Genomic DNA, 21,229 nt, shown 5'->3' with positions numbered 1-21,229 from the left:
TTCATACAGTTTTGCTAATTACTGTAAAACAAAATATAGAAGGAACTAATTGAAGGAAGGGCATATTAATAAAATAGGTGAATTATAAATGATTTCAAAAGGAGTGTTTTATTATTTTTGAGTATGTACAGTGAAGTATTTTTTAAAGAAATATCAAGTAAGCAATTGAATGAATGATAATTCTAGAGCCCCAAGAAAAGGGTAGGGATGTAAATATAGGATAATGTGCTTTATATATTTAGCTTTTCTCCTTTAAAAAATGAATTTTGGGGTGACAGGGTGGCTCAGTGGGTTAAAGCCTCTGCTTTCGGCTCAGGTCATGATCCCAGGGTCCTGGGATGGAACCCTGCATAGTGCTCTCTGTTCAGCAGGGATCTGCTTCCCCCCACCCTGCCCTCTCTGCCTGCCTCTCTGCCTACTTGTGATCTCTGTCAAATAAATAAAATCTTTAAAAATTTTTAAAAATTTAAAAAATGAATTTCATATATTTATGATAAAAAGGGTCTTTCATTTATCAATTTATAGGGCTTATTACTAATTTTGGATTAGTTAGGTATCACATTTTGAGCCATTGTTATTAGGTGAACTGATACACAGCCAGCAGTAAATGTTGATTGAGCCTTAGATGAAAGTCCACAGTGCTCTCTTGCTATGGTTCATTCAGACATAGCTACTTGCCTGTGTTACGATTTTTCTAGAGTATCTGCTTTGACTATTAAAAATCTGACATGTATTTATGTTTAGTCTAGGGAAAGAAAAAGAATTCAGGTAGTCCCTGCCCTCCTTCCAAGTAATTTGCAGTGTGTGACAGACAGACAATAATCTTGGAAAAATGTAAGCAAATAGTATACACAGAAGAACAGAAAAGGTTTTCAAAAAAAGTAACTGTGGGAAGTTAGGCAGTGTTCCATTGAGATCACATTTGAACTGGAGTTTAAAGGAAGAGGCAGAGCATATGGAAGAGGCAGTGAGGGAATGGTATGATAAAGACCACTAGGTTAACGATTAGCGAGTAATTCAGCTTAAGGAAATTTATCATGACGTGTTTTATTTGAACCTTTCTGTGGCAATCAAGCTCCACAGAGATATTCAGAAAATTTTAAAAAATTCACAGTTTAGGAATTTTCTCATCTGGTATTTCTTTAAAACTTGCCTTTTGCTAGGAATCCTGTCTTGCAGTTTAATTAAAAACCATGCAGCAACAGATATAATGGGACAAAATGCAGTTTAAAATTAATTATTGCACATTTATCAAAAAGCATAAGTAGAAAACACTGACTTCCAGTGCTGGATTGTATTGTAGTGTAACTGGTACATTGTGAGTTACAAGTAATACTGGTAATGTTCTCTTAGAAATTAATAGGGCAATATATAATAATTCATAAAAGTTATATGTTTATGTCATGACAATGCCTATATTCAGATATAACCAAGGCATATCAGCACAAATACTGTGCTACTTGTTGAAATGATAATTTTGATTATTGTCTAAAATACGCAGAATGGCTGATACAGGGTTAAGATGGAAGAAACCAGCTTACTTGCTGAACTGTGGCTATAATCACAATAATTGGCTTATGTGAAAATCCAAAGGGTGTATGTAAAGAATGAAGTAAACTATTGGAGTGGTAGTATTAGGGATTATTTTTCAATTAAAAAATTCTTGTTATTGTTACAATGCTCTTAATTTTTTTTTTTTTAAGATTTTATTTATCTGGGGGAGAGAGAGAACACAGGGGATGTGGGGAGCAGGGAGTCTAGCATGGGGCTCGATCCCAGGATCCTGAGATCATGACCTGAGCAGAAGGCAGCTGCTTAACCAACTGAGCCACCAAGGTGCCCCTTGCTCTTAATTTTTTAAAAGCCTCCAAGAGTGGGGACAGTTAGTATTACTGGATATTTAAGAAAATTCCCTGAAGTGTTGAAATTTTTAAATGTTTTGCTTTACTGAGGATGGGATTTTAAAGTAGCATTTGCCTTGGATGTTAGTGCAGTGAAGCCTTATTTATTATTTTTTTAGGGGTGCAAGTTATTTAAAATTGAGATTCAGTTAACTAACATAATGTGTTACTGGTTTCTGAGGTAGAGGTCAGTGATAGATCACTCTTAAATAGTACCCAGTGCTCTTTACATCATGTGCCCTCCTTAATGCCCATCACCCAGCGACCCCATCCCCACGCCCCCTCTTCCCCAGCAACCTTCAGTTTGTTTCCTATGATTAAGAGTCTCTTATGGTTTGTCTCCCTCTTTGATTTCTTCTTGTTTTCATCTTTTCCTCTCTTTTCTTATGCTCCTTTTGTTTTTTAAGTTCCACATATGAGTGAGATCATATGATAATCTTTCTCTGATTGACTTTTTTCGCTTAGCACAATACCCTACAGTTCCATTTACGTTGTTGCAAATGGCAAGGTGTTTTTTTGTTTGTTTTTTTGATTGCTGAGAGGTAGTCCATTGTATATATATGTCACATCTTCTTTACCCATTCATCTGTTGATGGACATATGGGCTTTTTCCATAGTTTGGCTATTGTAGACATTGCTGGTATATAAACATTGGGGTGCATGTGCTTCTTTGGATCACTACATTTGTATCTTTAGGGTAAATACCCAGTAGTGCAATTGCTCGGTTGTTAGGGTAGCTCTATTTTTCTTTTTGTGGAACCTCCATATGGTGTCCAGAGTGTCTGTGCCAGCTTGCATTCCCACCAACAGTGTAGGAGGGTTCCCCTTTCTTTGCATCCTTGCCAACACCTGTCCGTTTCCTGACTTGTTAATTTTAGTCATTCTGCCTGGTGTGAGGTGGTATGTCATGCGGTTTTGATTTGTGTTTCCCTGATGCCGAGTTGAGCACTTTTTCATGTGTCTGTTGGCCATTTGGATGTCTTCTTTACAGAAATGTGTGTTCATGTCTTCTACCTATTTCTTGATTGGATTATTTGTTCTTTATGTGTTGAGTCTGATAAATTCTTTATGGATTTTGGATACTGGCCATTTATCTGATATGTCATTTGCAAATATCTTCTCCCATTCTGTCAGTTGTCTTTTTGTTTTGTTGACTATTTCCTTTGCTGTGCAAAACCTTTACATCTTGATGAAGTCCCAATAGTTCATTTTTGCCCTTGCTTCCCTTGCCTTTGGCGATGTTCCTAGGAAAAAGTTGCTGCGGCCAAGGTCAAAGAGGTTGCTGCCTGTGTTCTCCTCAAGGATTTTGATGGATTCCTGTCTCACATTGAGGTCTTTCATCCATTTTTGAGTCTATTTTTGTGTGTGGTATAAGGAAATGGTTCAGTTTCATTCTTCTGCATGTGGCTGTCCAGTTTTCCTGACACCATTTGTTGAAGAGACTGTCTTTTTTCCATTGGACATTCTTTCCTGCTTTGTCGAACAGTAGTTGACCATAGAGTTGAGAGTTCATTTCTGAGTTCTCTGTTCTGTTCCATTGATTTATGTGTCTGTTTTTGGGCCAGGACCGTGCTGTCTTGTTGATTATAGCTTTGTAATAGAGCTTGAAGTTCCAAATTGTGATGCCACCGACTTTGGTTTTCTTTTTCAACATTCCTCTAGTTATTCGGGGTCTATTCTGGTTCCATACAAATTTTAGGATTATTTGTTCCATTTCTGTGGGAAAAAAAAAAATGATGGTATTTTGATAGGGATTGTATTGAATATGTAGATTGCTCCAGGTAGCATAGACATTTTCACAATATTTGTTCTTCTAGTCCATGAGCATGGAACATTTTTCCATTTCTTTGTGTGTTCCTCAGTTTCTTTCCTGAGTACTCTGTAGTTTTCTGCATACAGATTCTTTGCCTCTTTAGATTTATTCCTAGGTATCTTATGGTTTTGGGTGCAATTGTAAATAGTATTGACTCCTTATTTCTTTTTCTTCTGTCTTTTTGTTGATTTATAGGAATGTAGCTGATTTCTAAAGATTTCATTTATTTATTTGACAGACAGAGACCACAAGTAGGCGGAGAGGCAGGCAGAGAGAAAGGGGGAAGCAGGCTTCCTGCTGAGCAGAGAGCCTGACTTTTATGCATTGATTTTATATCCTGCCTCTTTACTGAATTCTTGTATAAGTTCTAGCAGTTTTGGGGTGGAGTCTTTTGGGTTTTCCACATAAAGTATCATATCATCTGCAAAGAGTGAGAGTGTGACTACTTCTTTGCTGATTCATGTACCTTTTATTTCTTTTTTTGTCTGATTGCTAAGGCTAGGACTTCTAGTACATGTTTAATAGCAGTGGTGATAGTAGTCATCCCTCCCGTGTTCCTGAACTTAGGGGAAAAGCTCTCAGTTTTTCCCTATTGAGAATGATATTTGCTGTGGGTTTTTCATAGATGGCTTTTTTTGATATTGAGGTGTATACTCTCTATCCTTAGAGTGTGAAGAGTTTTAATTAAGAAAGGATGCTGTACTTTGTCAAGTGCTTTTTCTGCATCTGTTGAGAGTATCATATGGTTCCTGTCCTTTCTTTTATTAATGTAGTGTATCACGTTGATTTGTGGATATTGAACCAATCTTGCAGACCAGGAATAAATCCCATTTGGTCTGGTGAATAATCCTTTTAATGTACTGTTGGATCCTATTGGCTAGTATTTTGGTGAGAATTTTTGCATCCATGTTCATTAGCATGGGTCTGTAATTGGTCTATAATTCTGTAATTCTCTGTAATTGGTCTGTAATTCTCCTTTTTGGTGGGGTCTTTGGTTTTGGGATCAAGGTAATGCTGGCCTCATAAAATGAGTTTGGAAGTGTTCCTTCCATTTCTATTTTTTGGAACAGTTTCAGAAAAATAGGTATTATTTCTTTAAATGTTTGATAGAATTCCCCTGGGGAGCTATCTGGCCCTGGGCTCTTGTTTGTGGGAGATTTTTGATTACTGCTTCAATTTCTTTGCTGGTTATGGGTCTGTTTAGGTTTTCTTTTTCTTCCTGGTTCAGTTTTGGTAGTTTATATGTCTCTAGGAATGCATCCATTTCTTCCAGATTGTCTAATTTGCTGGTGTATAATTGCACATGATATGTTTTTGTAATTGTTTGTATGTCTTTGGTGTTGGTTGTGATCTCTCCTCTTTCATTCATGATTTTATTACTTTGGGTCCTTTCTTTTTTCTTTTTGATAAGTCTGGCCAGGGGTTTATCAGTCTCACTAATTCTTTCAAAGAACCTCCTCCTACTTTCATTGATGTCCTACTGTTGTTTTGGTTTCTGGTTCATTGACTTCTGCTCTGATCTTTATTATTTCTCTTTAACTGCTGGGTTTAGGCTTTAATTGCTATTCTTTCTTCAGGTGTAGGGTGTAGGGTTAGGTTCTGTATTTGAGACCTTTCTTGTTTCTTGAGAAAGGCTTGTATTGCTCTATATTTTCCTCTTAGGATTGCCTTTTCTGAAACCAAAAGAGTTTGAATAGTTGTGTTCTCATTTTCATTTGTTTCCATGAATTTTTAAAATTGTTCTTTCTTTAATTTCGTGGTTGACCCATTCATTCTTTAGTAGGATGCTCTTCGCGTCCATGCATTTGAGTTCTTTCCAACTTTTCTCTTGTGATTTAGTTCCAGTTTCAAAGCATTGTGGTCTGAAAATATGCAGGGACCTAGTCTTTTGGTACCGGTTGAGACCTGATTTATGACCCAGGTTGTGATCTGTTCTGGAGAATGTTCCATTTGCACTAGAGAAGAATGTGTATTCTGTTGTTTGGGAATGGAATGTTCTAAATATATCTGTGATGTCCATCTGGGCCAGTGTGTCATTTAAAGCCCTTATTTTCTTGTTGATCTTTAGCTTAAATGATCTGTCCATTTCCGTGAGGATTTGGTATTGAAGTCCCCTTCTATTATTTTATTATTGTCCATATGTTTCTTTGATTTTGTTATTAATTGGCTTTTGTATAATTGGCTGCTCCCATGTTAGGGGCATAAATATTTATAATTGTTAGATCTTTTTAATGGATAGACCCATTAAGTATGATATAGTGCCCTTCCTCATCTCTTATAGTCTTTGGTTTAAAATCTAATGTCTGATACAAGGATTGCTACCCCAGCTTTCTTTGGATGTCTGTTAGCATGATAAATGTTTTTCACCACCTCACTTTAAATCTGGAGCTGTCTTTGCATCTAAAATGAGTGTCTTGAAGACAGCATATCAGTGGGTCTTGGCTTTTTTTTTTTAACTGACCTGATACCCTGTGTCTTGATTGTGGCATTTAGTCCATTTACATTCAGAGTACCTATTGAAAGATACGAATTTAATGCCATTGTATTGCCTATAAGGTGACTGTTACTGTATATTGTCTCTGTTTTTTCCTGGTCTATGTTACTTTTGGGCTTTCTCTCTGTTCAGAAGGACCCCTTTCAGTATTTCCTGTAGAGCTGGTTTGGTGATTGCAAATTCTTTTAGTTTCTGTTTTGTCCTGGAAGCTTTTTATCCCTCCTTCTATTTTCAGTGACAGCCTAACTGAAGAAAGTATTCTTAGCATATTTTTCTCATTTAGTACCCTGAATATATCATGCCAATCCCTTCTGGCTTGCCAGGTCCCTGTGCATAGGTCTGCTGACAATCTAATGTTTCTACCCTTATAGGTTACAGACCTCTTGTCCCAATGTGCTTTCAGGATTTTCTCTTTGCTTTGAGATTTGTTAAGTTTTACTCTTAGATGTTGGGGTGTTGACTTATTTTTATTGATTTTGAGGGGGTTCCCTGGGCTTCCTGGATTTCGATGCCTCTTTTCTTCCCCAAATTAGGGAAGTTCTCTGCTATAATTTGCTGCAGTATACCTTCTGCCCCCCCCCTTTCTTCTTCTTGGATCCCAATTATTCTAATATTGTTTCACCTTACGATATCATTGATCTCTTATTCCCCCCTCGTGATCCAACCTATTTCTGTTTTGTGTGCTTATTCTTCTGTTAATGTTTGCTGTTCTTGGTTCTACAAATACAAAGATAGCATGGATACATGTATATACAGCTTCAAATTATTTTATTGTTGAATAAAGATTAATTCTGACATCATAGAATCTTAATGTTTGTTCAGGAAATTTGTCTTTAACACAGTTATAAGAATGAACTTTTTTTCTGCCCAGTTACCTTTTTACTTTAGTCCTCTTTTGTCCTTTAACCTCATTGACAAGGCTCAAACTTTAAATGTATCTCTGATTAATGTCTAATACGGGCTTTGAAATTATTTATAATTGTGTTTTGGTCCTAACCATTGTTTATGTAATCAGAATAGACCCCCTACTTGTAGATACTCAACCTCTTTTGGACACAATATTTATTCACTGAATTAATTGTAGGTGTTTCTTCCTACTAATGCTTTAAACATTTCCTTGCCTTTCCTTTGTGAGAGGTGACTTGACAAATTATTTTGACTCTTATATTAGGTAAAAATGAAATCATGTTATAAAATGAATGCACACTAAGTTAGTTTACTCATGAATAGACATGAACTCTATGATGCTTAACATTTTCTTTTTATGCTGCTTTGTTTTAAAACAGGCTAATAGCACGTCAGCTTGCTAAAATCCATGCTATCCATGCACACAATGGCTGGATTCCCAAATCTAATCTATGGCTAAAGATGGGAAAATATTTCTCTCTCATTCCCACAGGATTTGCAGATGAAGACCTTAATAAAAGGTAAATTTACTATTACATTTGAAATTGTTTTACCTTGTTTTGCTATGAAGTTTTCGAGAGAGCTTACAAGGTTTTTGTATATATAATCTGGTTTGGTTGCTGTCTTTGCATTTGATTAAGTTTGCACTGATTCATTTGACTCTCAGGTGGCACTATGTTAATATGACTGTCTACCTCAGCCAACTCAAAAACAAAGCAGGACAACAACAACAACAAAACCCTACAAAGCCTGGGGTACAGGTGGGGAGTGGGTAGAGGTGACCAGCCAAGAAACAAATATAGAACACTTATTTGGAAGTAAATACAGTGATTGCTATGAATGGTACTTTTTGCACAGAATGAGTTGGCCATGGAGCCCTTTTTATAAGAATTCTTTTTTTTCAAAGCTGTTTTAAATAGACCTAGAGATTTGCATTGGGGCAGTATAGTAATATTAGAGTGTGAAAAAGTTGAGGTTGTCTTAGTTTACTGAGACTATTCAAGTCCTAGATAATGAGGTTGAAAATTCAATTACTGGAGTCCTACTCAGCTTTTGTAAATCTAACTCCCCAGGTTCCAAGTAAGGTATTTCATTATTTTTTATTAAAAAATTTATAAATTAGCATTTAGAATCTAAATTATATGAACATCTTTTTATAGTGTGATCATTATTGGTACAAAAATTAGGAATTCTATTTTCTCCTTTGTATCCAAAACATACTCCCAACTCTTGTATTCAGGAATTTTTCATTTTAAGAATAGTAGAGACAGGCAGGACCTATAGAGGTTTTCTTATTTCTTACAATTCACAATTCTTTTTACTTCTTATAATTCATTGCTCTGTTGAATTATTATTTCAGAGTTTAGTTTGATTCATTCAGTGAATATGTTTTTATTTGTAGGTAGTTTATCAAACTCTGAATTTGTTAGGAATAGTATACCCTTTTAACTGGGATAGGCAGACATCTGCAAAGGTGTCCGTTGTGCTAGATATCCAGGAAATGACAAAATTCTCTTTTGAAGTAACTATTTTATTGAAAAATTTAAAAATAATGAAGAAGTAGGTGACAGTAGTGAATGTATGATTTTCTCAACTTTTTGAGATATATCAGTATAGTATTGTGTAGGTTAAGAGTACAAGACTATGGAGCCAGACTGCCTAGGATGAAGCCTTAATTCTGCCACTTAATAGTTCTGCTGTGATGGGGCACCTGGGTGGCTCGGTGGGTTAATAAAGCCTCTGCCTTCTGCTCAGGTCATGATTCCAGGTCCTGGGATCAAGCCCAGCATCAGGCTCTCTGCTCAGTAGGGAGCCTGCTTTCCCCCCTCTCTCTGCCTGCCTCTCTGCCTGCCTCTCTGCCTACTTGTGATCTCTGTCTGTCAAATAAATTAATAAAATCTTTAAAAAAAGAAAAGAGTTCGGCTGTGTTATCTTAGGCAAAATTAAAATGGAAATAACAAGAGTAGTATATTTACCTTTTAGAGTTTTTATGAGGGTTAATTGAGTTAGTATATACAACATATGTAGAACAGCATGCAAAAAGCACCCTGCCCTAATAGATCATCTAAAACTAAAACTTTAAAAACAATTAAAATATTTAAAAAAATCTGTTCACATTCTGTTCCTTTTTGTTTGTATATGATTGTAATTATCATGTTCAATCCTTTCAGTTCTGATACTTCTAGTCAACTCTGTACCTTTCAGATAGATTCTTGAACCATTACACCATCTTGAAAAAAGTATATAAGGATTATTTTTGGTAGCTGTATGTAAAGAAGAATACAGTAGTGGGAAAATACAGGCAGCAACCACCTGAATAGGCAAATTCATTAAAGTTAAGTTCACTAATAGAGAATCTTTATTATATTGTAAAATGGAAAAGTAAGGCTGCAATTTGAGAGACTGTTGAGAGAGAATGAAGAAAACAGTGCTAAGGGGAGAGAAAGAATAAACTAACAGCAATTTTTAAAGCCAGATGGTGCTATTGAGGAATGAGTGGTAGCACCATATTTTTGTTTCATTTTACTTTTATCAAATGAATATACATGTAGTGTAATGAAGAGTTCAGAAGACTGAAGAATTAAAAAGCCATGATCTCCAGTCCTGTTTGCCACTCTACCTACCATACTTCCCAGGCTCACTATTCTGAGACAGTTTCTATAATAGATAATGGAGTATTCTATGATATGATTATCATAGATGTCTATGATTATCATAGAATTGATAAGGTTTATCAATAGTAGTTGTCTGTTGACTGTGATAGGTAAATTTAGCTGATTTGTACTGCATTCACCCTTCAAAGCTTGAAATAGATGTTTTAGTTCTTTAATAAACTGTCTTGTAACTTTAAATAATATACTTAAACTTCTTTTTATTAAACTTTTTTTGTCTTGGAGACAAATGTAAAACATTTAGAATAGTGCTTACTAAATGTTATCTATTAAGTATATATATTACTTTTCTCCTCCAATATTGTAATAACAGATTTTTTACTTTACTGCCCTTCATTTTAACTTGCTTAGTTTGTTTTATTCATATTAAGTTCATTAAGTAAAGATTTTCCTTTATTCCAGCTTTTATAATAATTGGCTTGGTTTAATTCAGGAATCTATGTAATTGAATGGAAAGAATTCGCTAAAAATAGATGTTAGTCTTTAAATGTGAAAAAAGTCATTAATATAAGCAATATATAACTTTTTTTTTTTTTTTTTAAACTAAAAGGTTTTTAAGTGATATCCCAAGCTCTCAGATTCTTCAGGAAGAAATGACTTGGATGAAGGAGATTCTTTCCAACCTGGGCTCACCTGTTGTGCTTTGCCATAATGACCTATTGTGTAAGAATATAATCTACAATGAGAAACAAGGTAGGTATCTGACCTTAGCAGTAAGTAAAGTTGATTTCTTTGATGTTCTTAATGGTCCTTTGATCTTTATACCGCTAAATTTAATTCAGATGTAAGGATTAAAAACATGAAGTCTTAAAAGATTTTCTTTTAGGTTGTAAAGTCATGGTAACTGCTAAATTAGGAATATATATTCTTTATATATTTGTATAAAATATGTTTCTTAGAAAGTTTGTGGTTCTTGTTAAGAGTTTTAAATGAAAAATGATAAAATGACTTTATTTTTAAATTTAACTGTGAAACCTATTTGGTAATTCATGGTTTGAAAATGTACCTGCTTGTAATGGGGGTTATTGAAAAACCAACTGACATTGCACTGCTCTTAATAAATACAGAATTTTCTCAGTATTAGGAAGGACAACAGTATTAGAAGCAAATATGTCTCCAGATTTTCTGTTACCTGTTGATTCTGATTTGTTAGATACTTTGATGTTAAGGAGAGAGCCACATATGGAGGAAATGTTATTTGTACTTGTTGAAATTTATATCTGTTAAAGAAGTAATCAAGAAGCTTTGGAAATAGTTTTAGTAATTTTGAGGTACAGATAGTGATAGGTTTTGGTGAAATGTTTTCTGTGATTGTTCATATCTTGGTGTATCCAAATTCTCTGTTTCCGTATTTAGGAGACACTGGTTGTATTATATTATTGGATAAAGTGGTTTGAGGTTTGGTTGCTAAAATGTAGATGCCCCTTCAATGCTGAATTGAAATTTGAAAATACAATTTGGTTGAAGGATTATTAGTACTAACTCAAAAAGTCTGAAACTATGAAACTTGCATTTTAAAGGAAACCAGTTTTGAGAATAGGCATTATAGTTGGAAGACTATTTTCAGTCAAAATTGTGCTTTTGTAAAGATACAAAAGTCAAACAGTTTGATTAAGTGGTCATAATACTATGAAATTACTATTGTGACCATTCTTAATAGAGTTTAAGTTGTTCCTGTTCTAATGCAAAGGTGGCTTATATTTATAACTAACTTTAACTTGAAGAAAATCAACCAAAGAGCACTGTCAAGGATGGTAGATTGAAGCACGTATTCTTAAAAACATGTTTGAATACATTTTATATTTTATATTTTACTGTGGATTAGAGATTCTATTTTTTAAAAATACATTGAGCTGACATCTTTATTTTGAATGTTGTGAAGTCTTTGTATGGAAACTTCTTAAAAAAAAAATCTTCAGGTGTACCCTAAACCATGGTGTACTTGACAGTGTTCTTTATTATTTATTGTCCATAAATTATATATAATTGTTATGTATAGAATATGTTATATACTAGTAACCAAATCTCAATGCCATTTGTGAGACAGAGAAGGGTATTAGTTATATATTAAAACGATGTATTAGCTTTTAAGCTCAGTGTAAGACCAAATAACACATCCTATATAATGGAATTTCAAATGAGGGACTTCATCTTGTTGAAGTGGACACTCAGCTTTATTTTTAACTGCAAGTTAATCAAAGAGAATCTGTTATTTCCTTTGGAATATATTTTAACTTCATATTTTTATTTTATAAGTTTCTTTTGCATATTCATTTCACAGAGCAAACTTGTTTATAAAACTAAAATATAAGGGACCAAAAAAATCAGATTACTTTGTCTTAGGTATTAAAAAAATACATTTTACTTTCAATCAGTTGCCTATCTAAACTGTTGATCAGTGATATGAAAAGTTCTCATATTTTCAGACAGAATCTTTCTGTTTCAGTTTGACTCTAAGATTTTAAGATTGTCATTTGCTTATTTTACCAGGAGTTACCTAAATCATATTTTTGTGCCTAATTTTTCTTCCCTACACAGAAGAATGAATTTCACAGTTCAACAAATGTAACTATTTTGTATATTTTTTTTTAGAGTTTTCCTTTCTTCAAGAAGTCTGTTGTGTACCATTTGTTTCTTCTTGTCTTTGTGGTTATATTTGTGTGTTAGTTATGGATATGTTCTGTTATTTTTCCTTACCAGTGGTTTTATAGTGACTTTTAGGAAGACAAGTTTGGACTTTATGGCATCCATTAAAAAAAAAGAATCAATTGCTATGTGATTAGTTGATAGATAGCATTAAGAAAATAGAGTTGGAATGTTCAAGTAGAATCTAAAACTCATGAGAGTGTGGCAGAAGCTTTGTTCCGTGTATTATTATGTGTTTCAAATTAGGAGCGAATTGTTTAAAGTAATATAACTGTATGACATATTTTCCTTTAGTTATAAGGAGAACATAGCATTCCTTGTGCTTAAGAAATTATAAACTCTGTAAATTTAGTTATTAATGAACAAAAAGTTTAGACTATAGATTTAGTACTTACAGCTGCAATCTCAAGGAGGATAATTATAATTAGAACTAGGAACTGCAAAAATTCTTTACCTTAACTGGTTAACTTGTTACAGTATCTAAAAGCTGAGGGTGAAGTCTTTTGAGATTAAAATAATTTTTACGTAGAATAAGTAAGTTGCATATTATATTCACAGATGTGTTTAATTTGTTATCACTTGTTAAGGCATTCGTGTGGTTTGAGTTCAGCACTTCACTATTTTGTACCCACTTGAATTAGAAATATATAAATATAATAAGATGAAAGCCGAGAGATGGGCTTTAACATCATCAAGCTCAGTATCTCTCTGTAGTATGTTTCATACCCTTCATTTCTCAGAAGTGCAGATTTTAGTTAAACTTCATGAATTTATACTGGATCAATTTGTAGTCTCCACTGTAATTTTCAACCATAATAACTTAGATTTTTTATACTGTCACCAGATTAAACATTTCTAAGTAACTCTTAAAAGCAGATGTATTAGAGCTTAGTTACAACTAAGAAAAGTTGGAAAGAATGTAGATGTTGGAACTGGTGCACTTAGGTTTACATTCTTGCTCAATCACATACAGAACTAGGTGATACTAGACAAATTATTTTAATTTTTTTTTAAATATTATCGTTAAGTAATCTCTTACACCTGACGTGGGGCTTGGATTTACAACTGCGAGGTCTAGCATGCTACATGCTTCACTGATTGAGCCAGCCAGGCACCTGCTTTGTATCTCTTTATTAAGTGCTTATATTTGATTCTTGACTTTCTGCACCGGAATCACCCAAGGTACTTGGAAAAAATGGAGGTTTCTGGGTTCCATCTAAGAACAAGAATTTCTATAGATGGGTTTAGGAATCTGCATATTTAACAGGTTTCCATGCAGTTTTTATACTTTTTAATAATCTAGAACTTTTAATTTGCTTTATTTCTAATTTAGAGGTAATAACTACTTAAAATGGTTGCTGACAAAATTTTAGATCATGTATATAAAGTACATAGCATTGGAGTAGGTACTTGGTAGCTCACAGCTGCTGTTATTATAATAGGGGTTGGCAGACTTTTTTTCTAAGGTGAAGATAGTACATATTTTAGTCTTTGTGTACCATATTACAGCCTCTTTTGAAACTGTTCAACTCCTTTGTAGCACAAACACAGCCACAGATAATACATTAATAAATGCATGTGACTGTGTTCCACACTATTTACAAAACCACACAGTGGGCTGGGTTTAGCCTGAACATACATAGTTTGCCAACCTCTTTATTATGTTTATAGGATGCATTTTACAAAATGTACTTGATTCTGAAAAAGTGAAAATAGTTACATAAGCCAGTGGTTGACTGTGTCTCATAACTAGGGCAATTGTGGTTTATAGGTATGAGATGACAATTCAGTTTGTCTTCAAGTGCAGCTTCTAGATTTTATCTTAACTCTAACTTGAGTGACTAAAGTTTAAATATGTATATATGTTTGTGTGTATGAATGTGTAAGTACATATTTATACACACACACATACAAAAAGACTGTGAGCACCTGCAGTTTATAGGCTTCTGCACCTGTGAATGTTACAGGAGATGGTAGGCATCACAGGAAGAAATACTGCCTCTACCTGTTCTCACCATGTCAGTTGACAGGACACAGGAATGTGGGAGAAGAGTGAGCTTCCTTTCTGAAGGTGATGGTAGCTGTCAAGATTTTTGAAAAGTTAGTGCCAGGAATTAGGTGGTTGGTAAACAACGGCCCATTCCTTGCCTTCAGTGAAATGACATCTTAAAAAGGTAAGGAAAGAATACTTAATGATATGATGATAGAATTTATTACATAGTAAGAGAATCGGAAGCAGTGTTCTTGCTTCCAGAACTGTCAGTTTTAAATTAATCATTATTTTTAAAAAGAATTTATTAAGTAGAATGAATTGTAGTATTGCTTATAGACTAACTGACTTCAATTCTAATATTTTAATTTCAACTTAGACTAACTGACTTCAATTCTAATATTTTAATTTGAACTAACCCCTTTTAACTGCTGCCATGTTAGAAGTTAATTGCTAAAGCTTTTGAGTATGTTTTCTCATGTCTTGGTGCTCTGTCTGAATGTTTATTGGTAGCTCTTTCATTTCTCTCCCTCTCCCCATTTCTTCATTAAAAGGTCATATAAAGATCTAATACAGAACTTTAAATTTCAGTAATGGCAGTCATTGATTTTTTTTTTCTCACTGTCCGTGAAATACAAGATGCTGATTTACAGCTATTTTAAAGAAATATACATGAGTGGAAGAAAAAGAAAGCTTTTTCTGGGAATTATAATGTAAATCAGGTTTTTCTTTAGAGTTTACACATTTACACATTATAAATAAAAAACGTGTGAGGCACCATTCTCAGTCACTTGATTGGCTCCAAATCTTCCCACTCTAGTTAGTATTCATGAAAGATATTGTGGTTTGGTTGTCTCATTGATATTTTAATGACAGGTTTTTTGTTGTTGGTTTTGTTTTAAAATTAAGTAAATACAAATTTATTTTTGTATTTGGTAACCTGTACTTTCCAAGGTGAAGTTTTTATGAAGGATAGTCTTAACCTTGTTTAACGTGTATTCTGGTTACTATTTACCATCAAATAAAATACCCTTAAAATCAGGTTATCGAAAGCTTAAATGGACTATAAAAACCTGAACTATAAAGGAAGAGCTGCCTAAAATAGTTACTAGCTCAGTGTTTTTTCTTTCTCATTCATTCATCCCACTATATGTCCAAGCATATACGTGGATAAGAATGTCAGAAATGCCATACTTTGTTCTTAGTGTTTAATGCTTATTCCTTCTTTGCCACTACCCATTTAAATATGTGTGTTATGATTGTGTCTAGCATTCTGTGCAAAACCCTCCATTTATAAGCATTTAAATACTTACTGTGTGCTAGAGATTACTGTGTGGATTGCATGATGAACAATGAAAGGGACCTAGTGTCCTTCCAGGAAGCCATATTCCATATAGTGGAGGAGTCAGATCATGAAACAGATATTTATGTTCAGAATGATGAGCATTGTGGTGAAGCTATACAGGTACTACTGGACACCAGAGTGAGGGATGAAGGGAAAGTTTCTCAGAGCAGAATATTCCCTTTCTTTGTATAAGAGAAAAAGCATTTTGCTAACAGTACTGTAATTGTGGTTATTTTTTCTCTTTGTTCTCTTTCTGCCTTACCTAACACTGCAGAGTAAGTAGAGTGAGTCGAAAAGGTTTTCAAGTTCTCATATTGGTTATTTTACTTTTTATTTTTATCCCTTTCTCCTTAACAAAATAAGGGAATCCAAACAAATGTAGCATGTGAATTTTACAGCCTTAATTAATAAATTAATTTTGGGGGTTTTGAAGTACTTTAAAAATTGGCTGACTTCAGCTGCACTAAGATTTGAACAACTAAACTCAGTAATGTGTGGATTTCATTTCTGTGAAGATACACAGGAAATAAAGTAATGAAAAGAAAAATATAGCTTTTGAAAAATCGGGATATAATGTTATTCATTAATCTTATGATTTACCCCTTATGTGCAGTCAGTGTGCTAATTATATAAAGATAAATAATACATAGTCTTAACCCTTAAAGCAGTGCTTCTTTACTTTTTTAGAGGTCAGGGATCCCTTGAATTATCTAGAAATTTGAGAATGCCCTCAGAAAATGAACATACATATAAAATTTTGTAAAAAAAAAATTTAGGGAGTAGTATCATTTTTTTCCACCCTTGAAACCTCAATTAAAAATTCATGTCTTAAAGAATTTAACAAGATAGTTGTCTCATATGAGCAATTAATTTTTAATTGTGATGTGGATGTTCCTCTAAACAATTGGAAATTTAAGAAATCAGAAGTTAAATTTATACAAGGAAAAAAGTTTTCTGTTAGTAGGAAACCATTTTCCAGTAATTTGATTTTTCTGGCACCCAAAATAAGTGAAGTAGGCCTCTGTAATTTTATTTTGTTGCAGAAGATTAAATTTAAGGTTGAGTTCCACTTTGTTTGCCATAGTTTGAAAAAAGAATAGTTAATACAGATTTTTTTTAAAAAACAATTTTCCTTTTAAGCTTTGTGTCTTGTAAAATGTGAGTTTGCCAAATTTTCTTCATCTGCTACAGATTAGGTATGCCATTGTTGCTGCCATGTGGCGGCGCACCCCGTGCTTCTTAAACGCACTGACTGGAGGTTTATCGCATCACTTGTTCACATGCACGGAGCCTGGTAACAGCCTCATCTGTATCTTGTTAGCTTCATTTTCTTATTTTTTAAATTTCATTATTTATAAACTCAACATTGCATTTAAAAATAAAGGCTAGTTTTAATGAATTAATGCTACTACAAAAAGTCATTGCTAAAATTTTCATACTGAAACAGATTTTTAGCTTTTGTTAAAATGATCTATGCTTTATTTAAATTGTATTTACAAGCAGGCATTTTTACCTGCCATTTTAACTGTATTTGCCAAATTCTAAATATAATTTTGAAAATTGAAATTGAAGCTTCTGTTTATGTGGCAAAAGTAAGCTTCAGGACTGGGCTGTGTATTTTTATTGGCATGTAACAGTTAATATGAGCTCTACAAGAATTTGTGTTTAAAGAGTTAAAGCAATCAACAGCTGCAATTTAAAAAAAACCTGTGTATTAAAACTGTTTGGTTGGCTCAGCTGTGCAACCTGTTGAATCTTCTTGAATCCTGATTTCATAAGGCTGGCTGGATAGGTATATCCCAGATCACTGTTTATTATTAGTCTCTTATCTATTGACAATTTTGTTTAGAGAATTCATAATCTTTTTAAACTGTCATTTTTTTTCCTTCTAAAAGTAATGTTTATTGTAAGTAATTTAAAATACAAGGGAAAAAAGGTCACTTGTCTCTCACCTGTAAAGAAACCAGTTGAAACGTATTGTTTGGTTAATTTCCATTCATCTTTTTCCCCCTATGCATTATGTGTTCTTTTCTCTCTCTCCAGGCATAATATTTTAATAATTTTGGATCACTGTGTTTACTATTTTGTATCTTTTTTTCATATAACATTTGTAATTTTCCTGGTCATCAAATAATTTTTGAAAATGAAACTTCTCTTGCTTCTCGGCCTTTTGGCTAAGATTAAGTTTGAAAATGAAACTTTTTTTCATGGGTGCAGAGTATTTAATCATGATGGTGGTCTTCACCCTCTTATTCCCAGTGGTATCTAGAACAGACTCTAAAACATGTTCTCACTTCCCATTCTGCAATTTAGTAAAGTGATTTGGTTAACTTTAAGATTTTCTGTGGGGTAGTTTTTTGAATTCAAGACTATAATACTTGTGGTGGTTGAATTGCAGTGATTTATTGTAGTCACCAATATTTTAAAACTTTATTTTGTCAGTATGTAGATTTTGATAACGGTTTTGATACTCTGGAGATGCTCACTTAATTTACTCTAGACTTGACTGTTATTTATACAAATTCAGAATTACATACTAATGCAATTACATTAAAAACTTTTTTGCTTTTATGTAAAATACTCCATTTGCCATGATATTTTTGTGTCATGTAATTCTCTTTTTCTGAGTTTGGATATGATCAACATATACCCCTAAATTAAACATATATATCTGTATCAAGATGATATAGTTCAAGAGTTCTTTTATTTAGGAAATGCCATTGCGTGCAGACCAGGAGTTTGTTTCGTTCCTTTAGTTTGATGTTTAAAAGACAGTGTACACTACTAGGCATTTGCTATGCATTTTCTCAATATAAGCTGCTTAGAAACTGTTCTTACAGCCATCTCTGTTCGTGTATCCATTTTAACTGTATGACCCTGTAAGCCTTTGAGTTTGTGATGCCTGGTGTTGACAGTGACCCATATTTATTTTTATTTTTATTTTTTTAATGTCTCTAACTTTCTCTCTCTCTCTCTCAAACTTTTTCTCTTATCTCTCTTTAAGAAGGACCTATATCTTTGTTGAGACAAACCCTCTATAATACTTAGTACTCAAAAATGAATGTTCCTGAGCAGGAGTCTGTCCCTTGGGCAGGTGGAACAGGATTGTCTTTGGAGAAATATAATGAAATATGCATATATATTTAGCATTAATTTAGAATAGGAATCTAGCTTATGTAAAAATTTCTCAAATTAAAAGTTTATTATAAATGACTATACCTTTGTTTTTTTTAAAAGATAAAACAACCACCTTAATGCTGCTCAGGTATGCTATTAGAAATCTTATTTACGTAGCATTGCAGGAAAATAAGAGTTTATAGCAACTGATTTCTTAAATTAGGGATATTGTTTGTCATCAAGTATGATAGCATAACTGCAGGGTTCACAGAATTTAAGTCTTTTAAAGTTTATATTTGATTTATATATGTAAAGTAGCTTGTCAGTTTACTTTCAGAGTATCATACTTTATTAAAATTGCGATAGCTTATTAACACTTTTCAAAGATTAACTTCATTTCTAATTAAACTTGAATTTTTAAGTGACTGATGCCCCCTTGTGGTGAAAGAGATATTTTGCTTTTGTTTGAATTTGGAGAATGATTATTTTTACTTTTCTTTAATATAGTGGACATTAATGTTCACAGAGAAGCTGTTGACAATATATAATTTGAATTTTGTAAAGCTCATTGCCATAAAATTCACAGCCTTACCCTGTATTGTCTCAGAAGTGCATGTAACCAAGCACATACAATGAGACAAAATTTTGGAAGCTGTTTAATTACAAATAGCATAGGGATTTTCTCATCTTATATATGATTTCTTATGTCTTTGTTTTTGTGTCTCACATAGGTGATGTACAGTTCATTGATTATGAATATTCTGGATACAACTACTTGGCATATGATATCGGAAATCATTTCAATGAATTTGCAGGTAAAATCCAGGCTTAACTAGTGGAGCAACATATATAACTTTGAAATGATACCTTTAGAATTGTATTTTTGGTTTGCAGTTTTTTCTTAGAGAAGTTCGCCTGGGAGTAGGAACAATATTTTTTAGCCTTTTTCTGACCTTGCTCTTTGTTTTCCTTTATTACTGGAGGAAGGAGAAGAGAAGACCCTTTCCTTAATTCCTTAAGGAAAATAAGAAAAGAAAGAATACTTGTGGCTTAGAGTAAGACCTGATGGTAGTATAAGGTGCTTCATAAATCTCATCTCATTTTTTCCTCCACATTCCTATCAGTTAGGTTATTCCCAGTTTACAAATGGAGAAAGTAATTTACCAGTATCACAGTAAAATGCAGAGAACTAGGATTTAAAATTAAATCATTTAAAAGACTGTTATTTTCATGGTATACTTGAACTTTAGGAATAAGAAGCTCAATAATTTTTTTTTTTTTTTTTTCTTTGGCTATGACTAATTGTAAAGCTTTACATTTTACCCCTGAAAATTAGTCTTTTATCACTCTCGAGTATAAAAGTTTCAGGTTTATTTTAAAAGGAATTAATTTAAAATACATTTTATGACTATATTTGGAAACACACAAAATGTTCTAAAACTAAAGATTAGGAAATTCTCCTACACTTTGTAGGAACTTTTCATTGCTGAATTTGTATTTGTATACATTCATGCATTTCTATATTTTCATATATTTTAGGTTATGACTAGGAAAAAATTAGAAGGGGTTTTAATTTACATGTTTTCAGTTATTTCCCTATACCAAACTTTTCATATGCATGCTAATATCCCCACACAGGTGCTGTATATATTTTCACATATCTGTAGGGAGGGAGAGAGCTGTGTGTATATGAGATGACTAGGAAAATATTGGAAGGGGTTTTAATTTACATGTTTTCAGTATTTTCCTATACCAAACTTTTCATACGCATGCTAATATCTCCACTCATGTGCTGTTATATTTTCACATATCTGTAGGGAGGGAAGAGAGCTGTGCGTGTATGAGATACCACCATATCCTTGTTAGTATGATGGGTAGTCACTGCTGTGGATCTGAAAGAGGAAACTACGGTGATCCTAGTATGATTTTCTGTAGGAAAAAATCAAGCTAAAGCTTGCAAGTTAGGTAGAATTTGAGATGTGCAGATAGAACAAAAGGAAGGCACTGCAGGAAGGAGGAAGAAAATGTCAAGGTGAATGTACCTGCTTGTAGGATATAAAGTCATGAAGGAGAATTTAAGGGTTGGGTTATAAGACCAGGTAAGTAAAGTTTGGATCAACTTAAGAAGAACGTTGAGTGTTAGGCAAAATACTATGAACTTTATTTTTTAAGTTAGCATTTTTCAAACTGCACACCTTAAAACCAGATTTGCGGGGTAATTATTTTAAAGCAAGGAATGGAGAAGGAAAGAATTAGAAAATACCAGAGTTGAAGGTATAGTTAGGGTACATATTTTTTGTGGAACTTAATGGTAAGGGAGTGTATCAAGTTTCAATATAGAATGT

General features: G+C 33.4%; 1 protein-coding gene across 2 annotated transcripts in view; it reads left to right on the top strand.

Annotated features, from left to right (window-relative positions):
* Positions 1-21,229, top strand: part of ETNK1 (ethanolamine kinase 1) — a 63,750-nt gene that overhangs the window by 28,548 nt on the left and 13,973 nt on the right. For both annotated transcript variants that reach the window (XM_032855273.1, XM_032855274.1), the window contains exons 3-5: positions 7,495-7,635; positions 10,337-10,479; positions 19,616-19,699. In XM_032855273.1, the coding sequence (XP_032711164.1) occupies positions 7,495-7,635; positions 10,337-10,479; positions 19,616-19,699 (368 nt within the window). The remainder of the gene's footprint in view (positions 1-7,494; positions 7,636-10,336; positions 10,480-19,615; positions 19,700-21,229) is intronic.

This window comes from Lontra canadensis, unplaced genomic scaffold (assembly GCF_010015895.1).
Source record: "Lontra canadensis isolate GAN:19392208 unplaced genomic scaffold, GSC_riverotter_1.0 scaffold9, whole genome shotgun sequence".
NCBI lineage: Eukaryota > Metazoa > Chordata > Mammalia > Carnivora > Mustelidae > Lontra > Lontra canadensis.
This window is presented reverse-complemented; position numbering and strand designations above follow the sequence as displayed.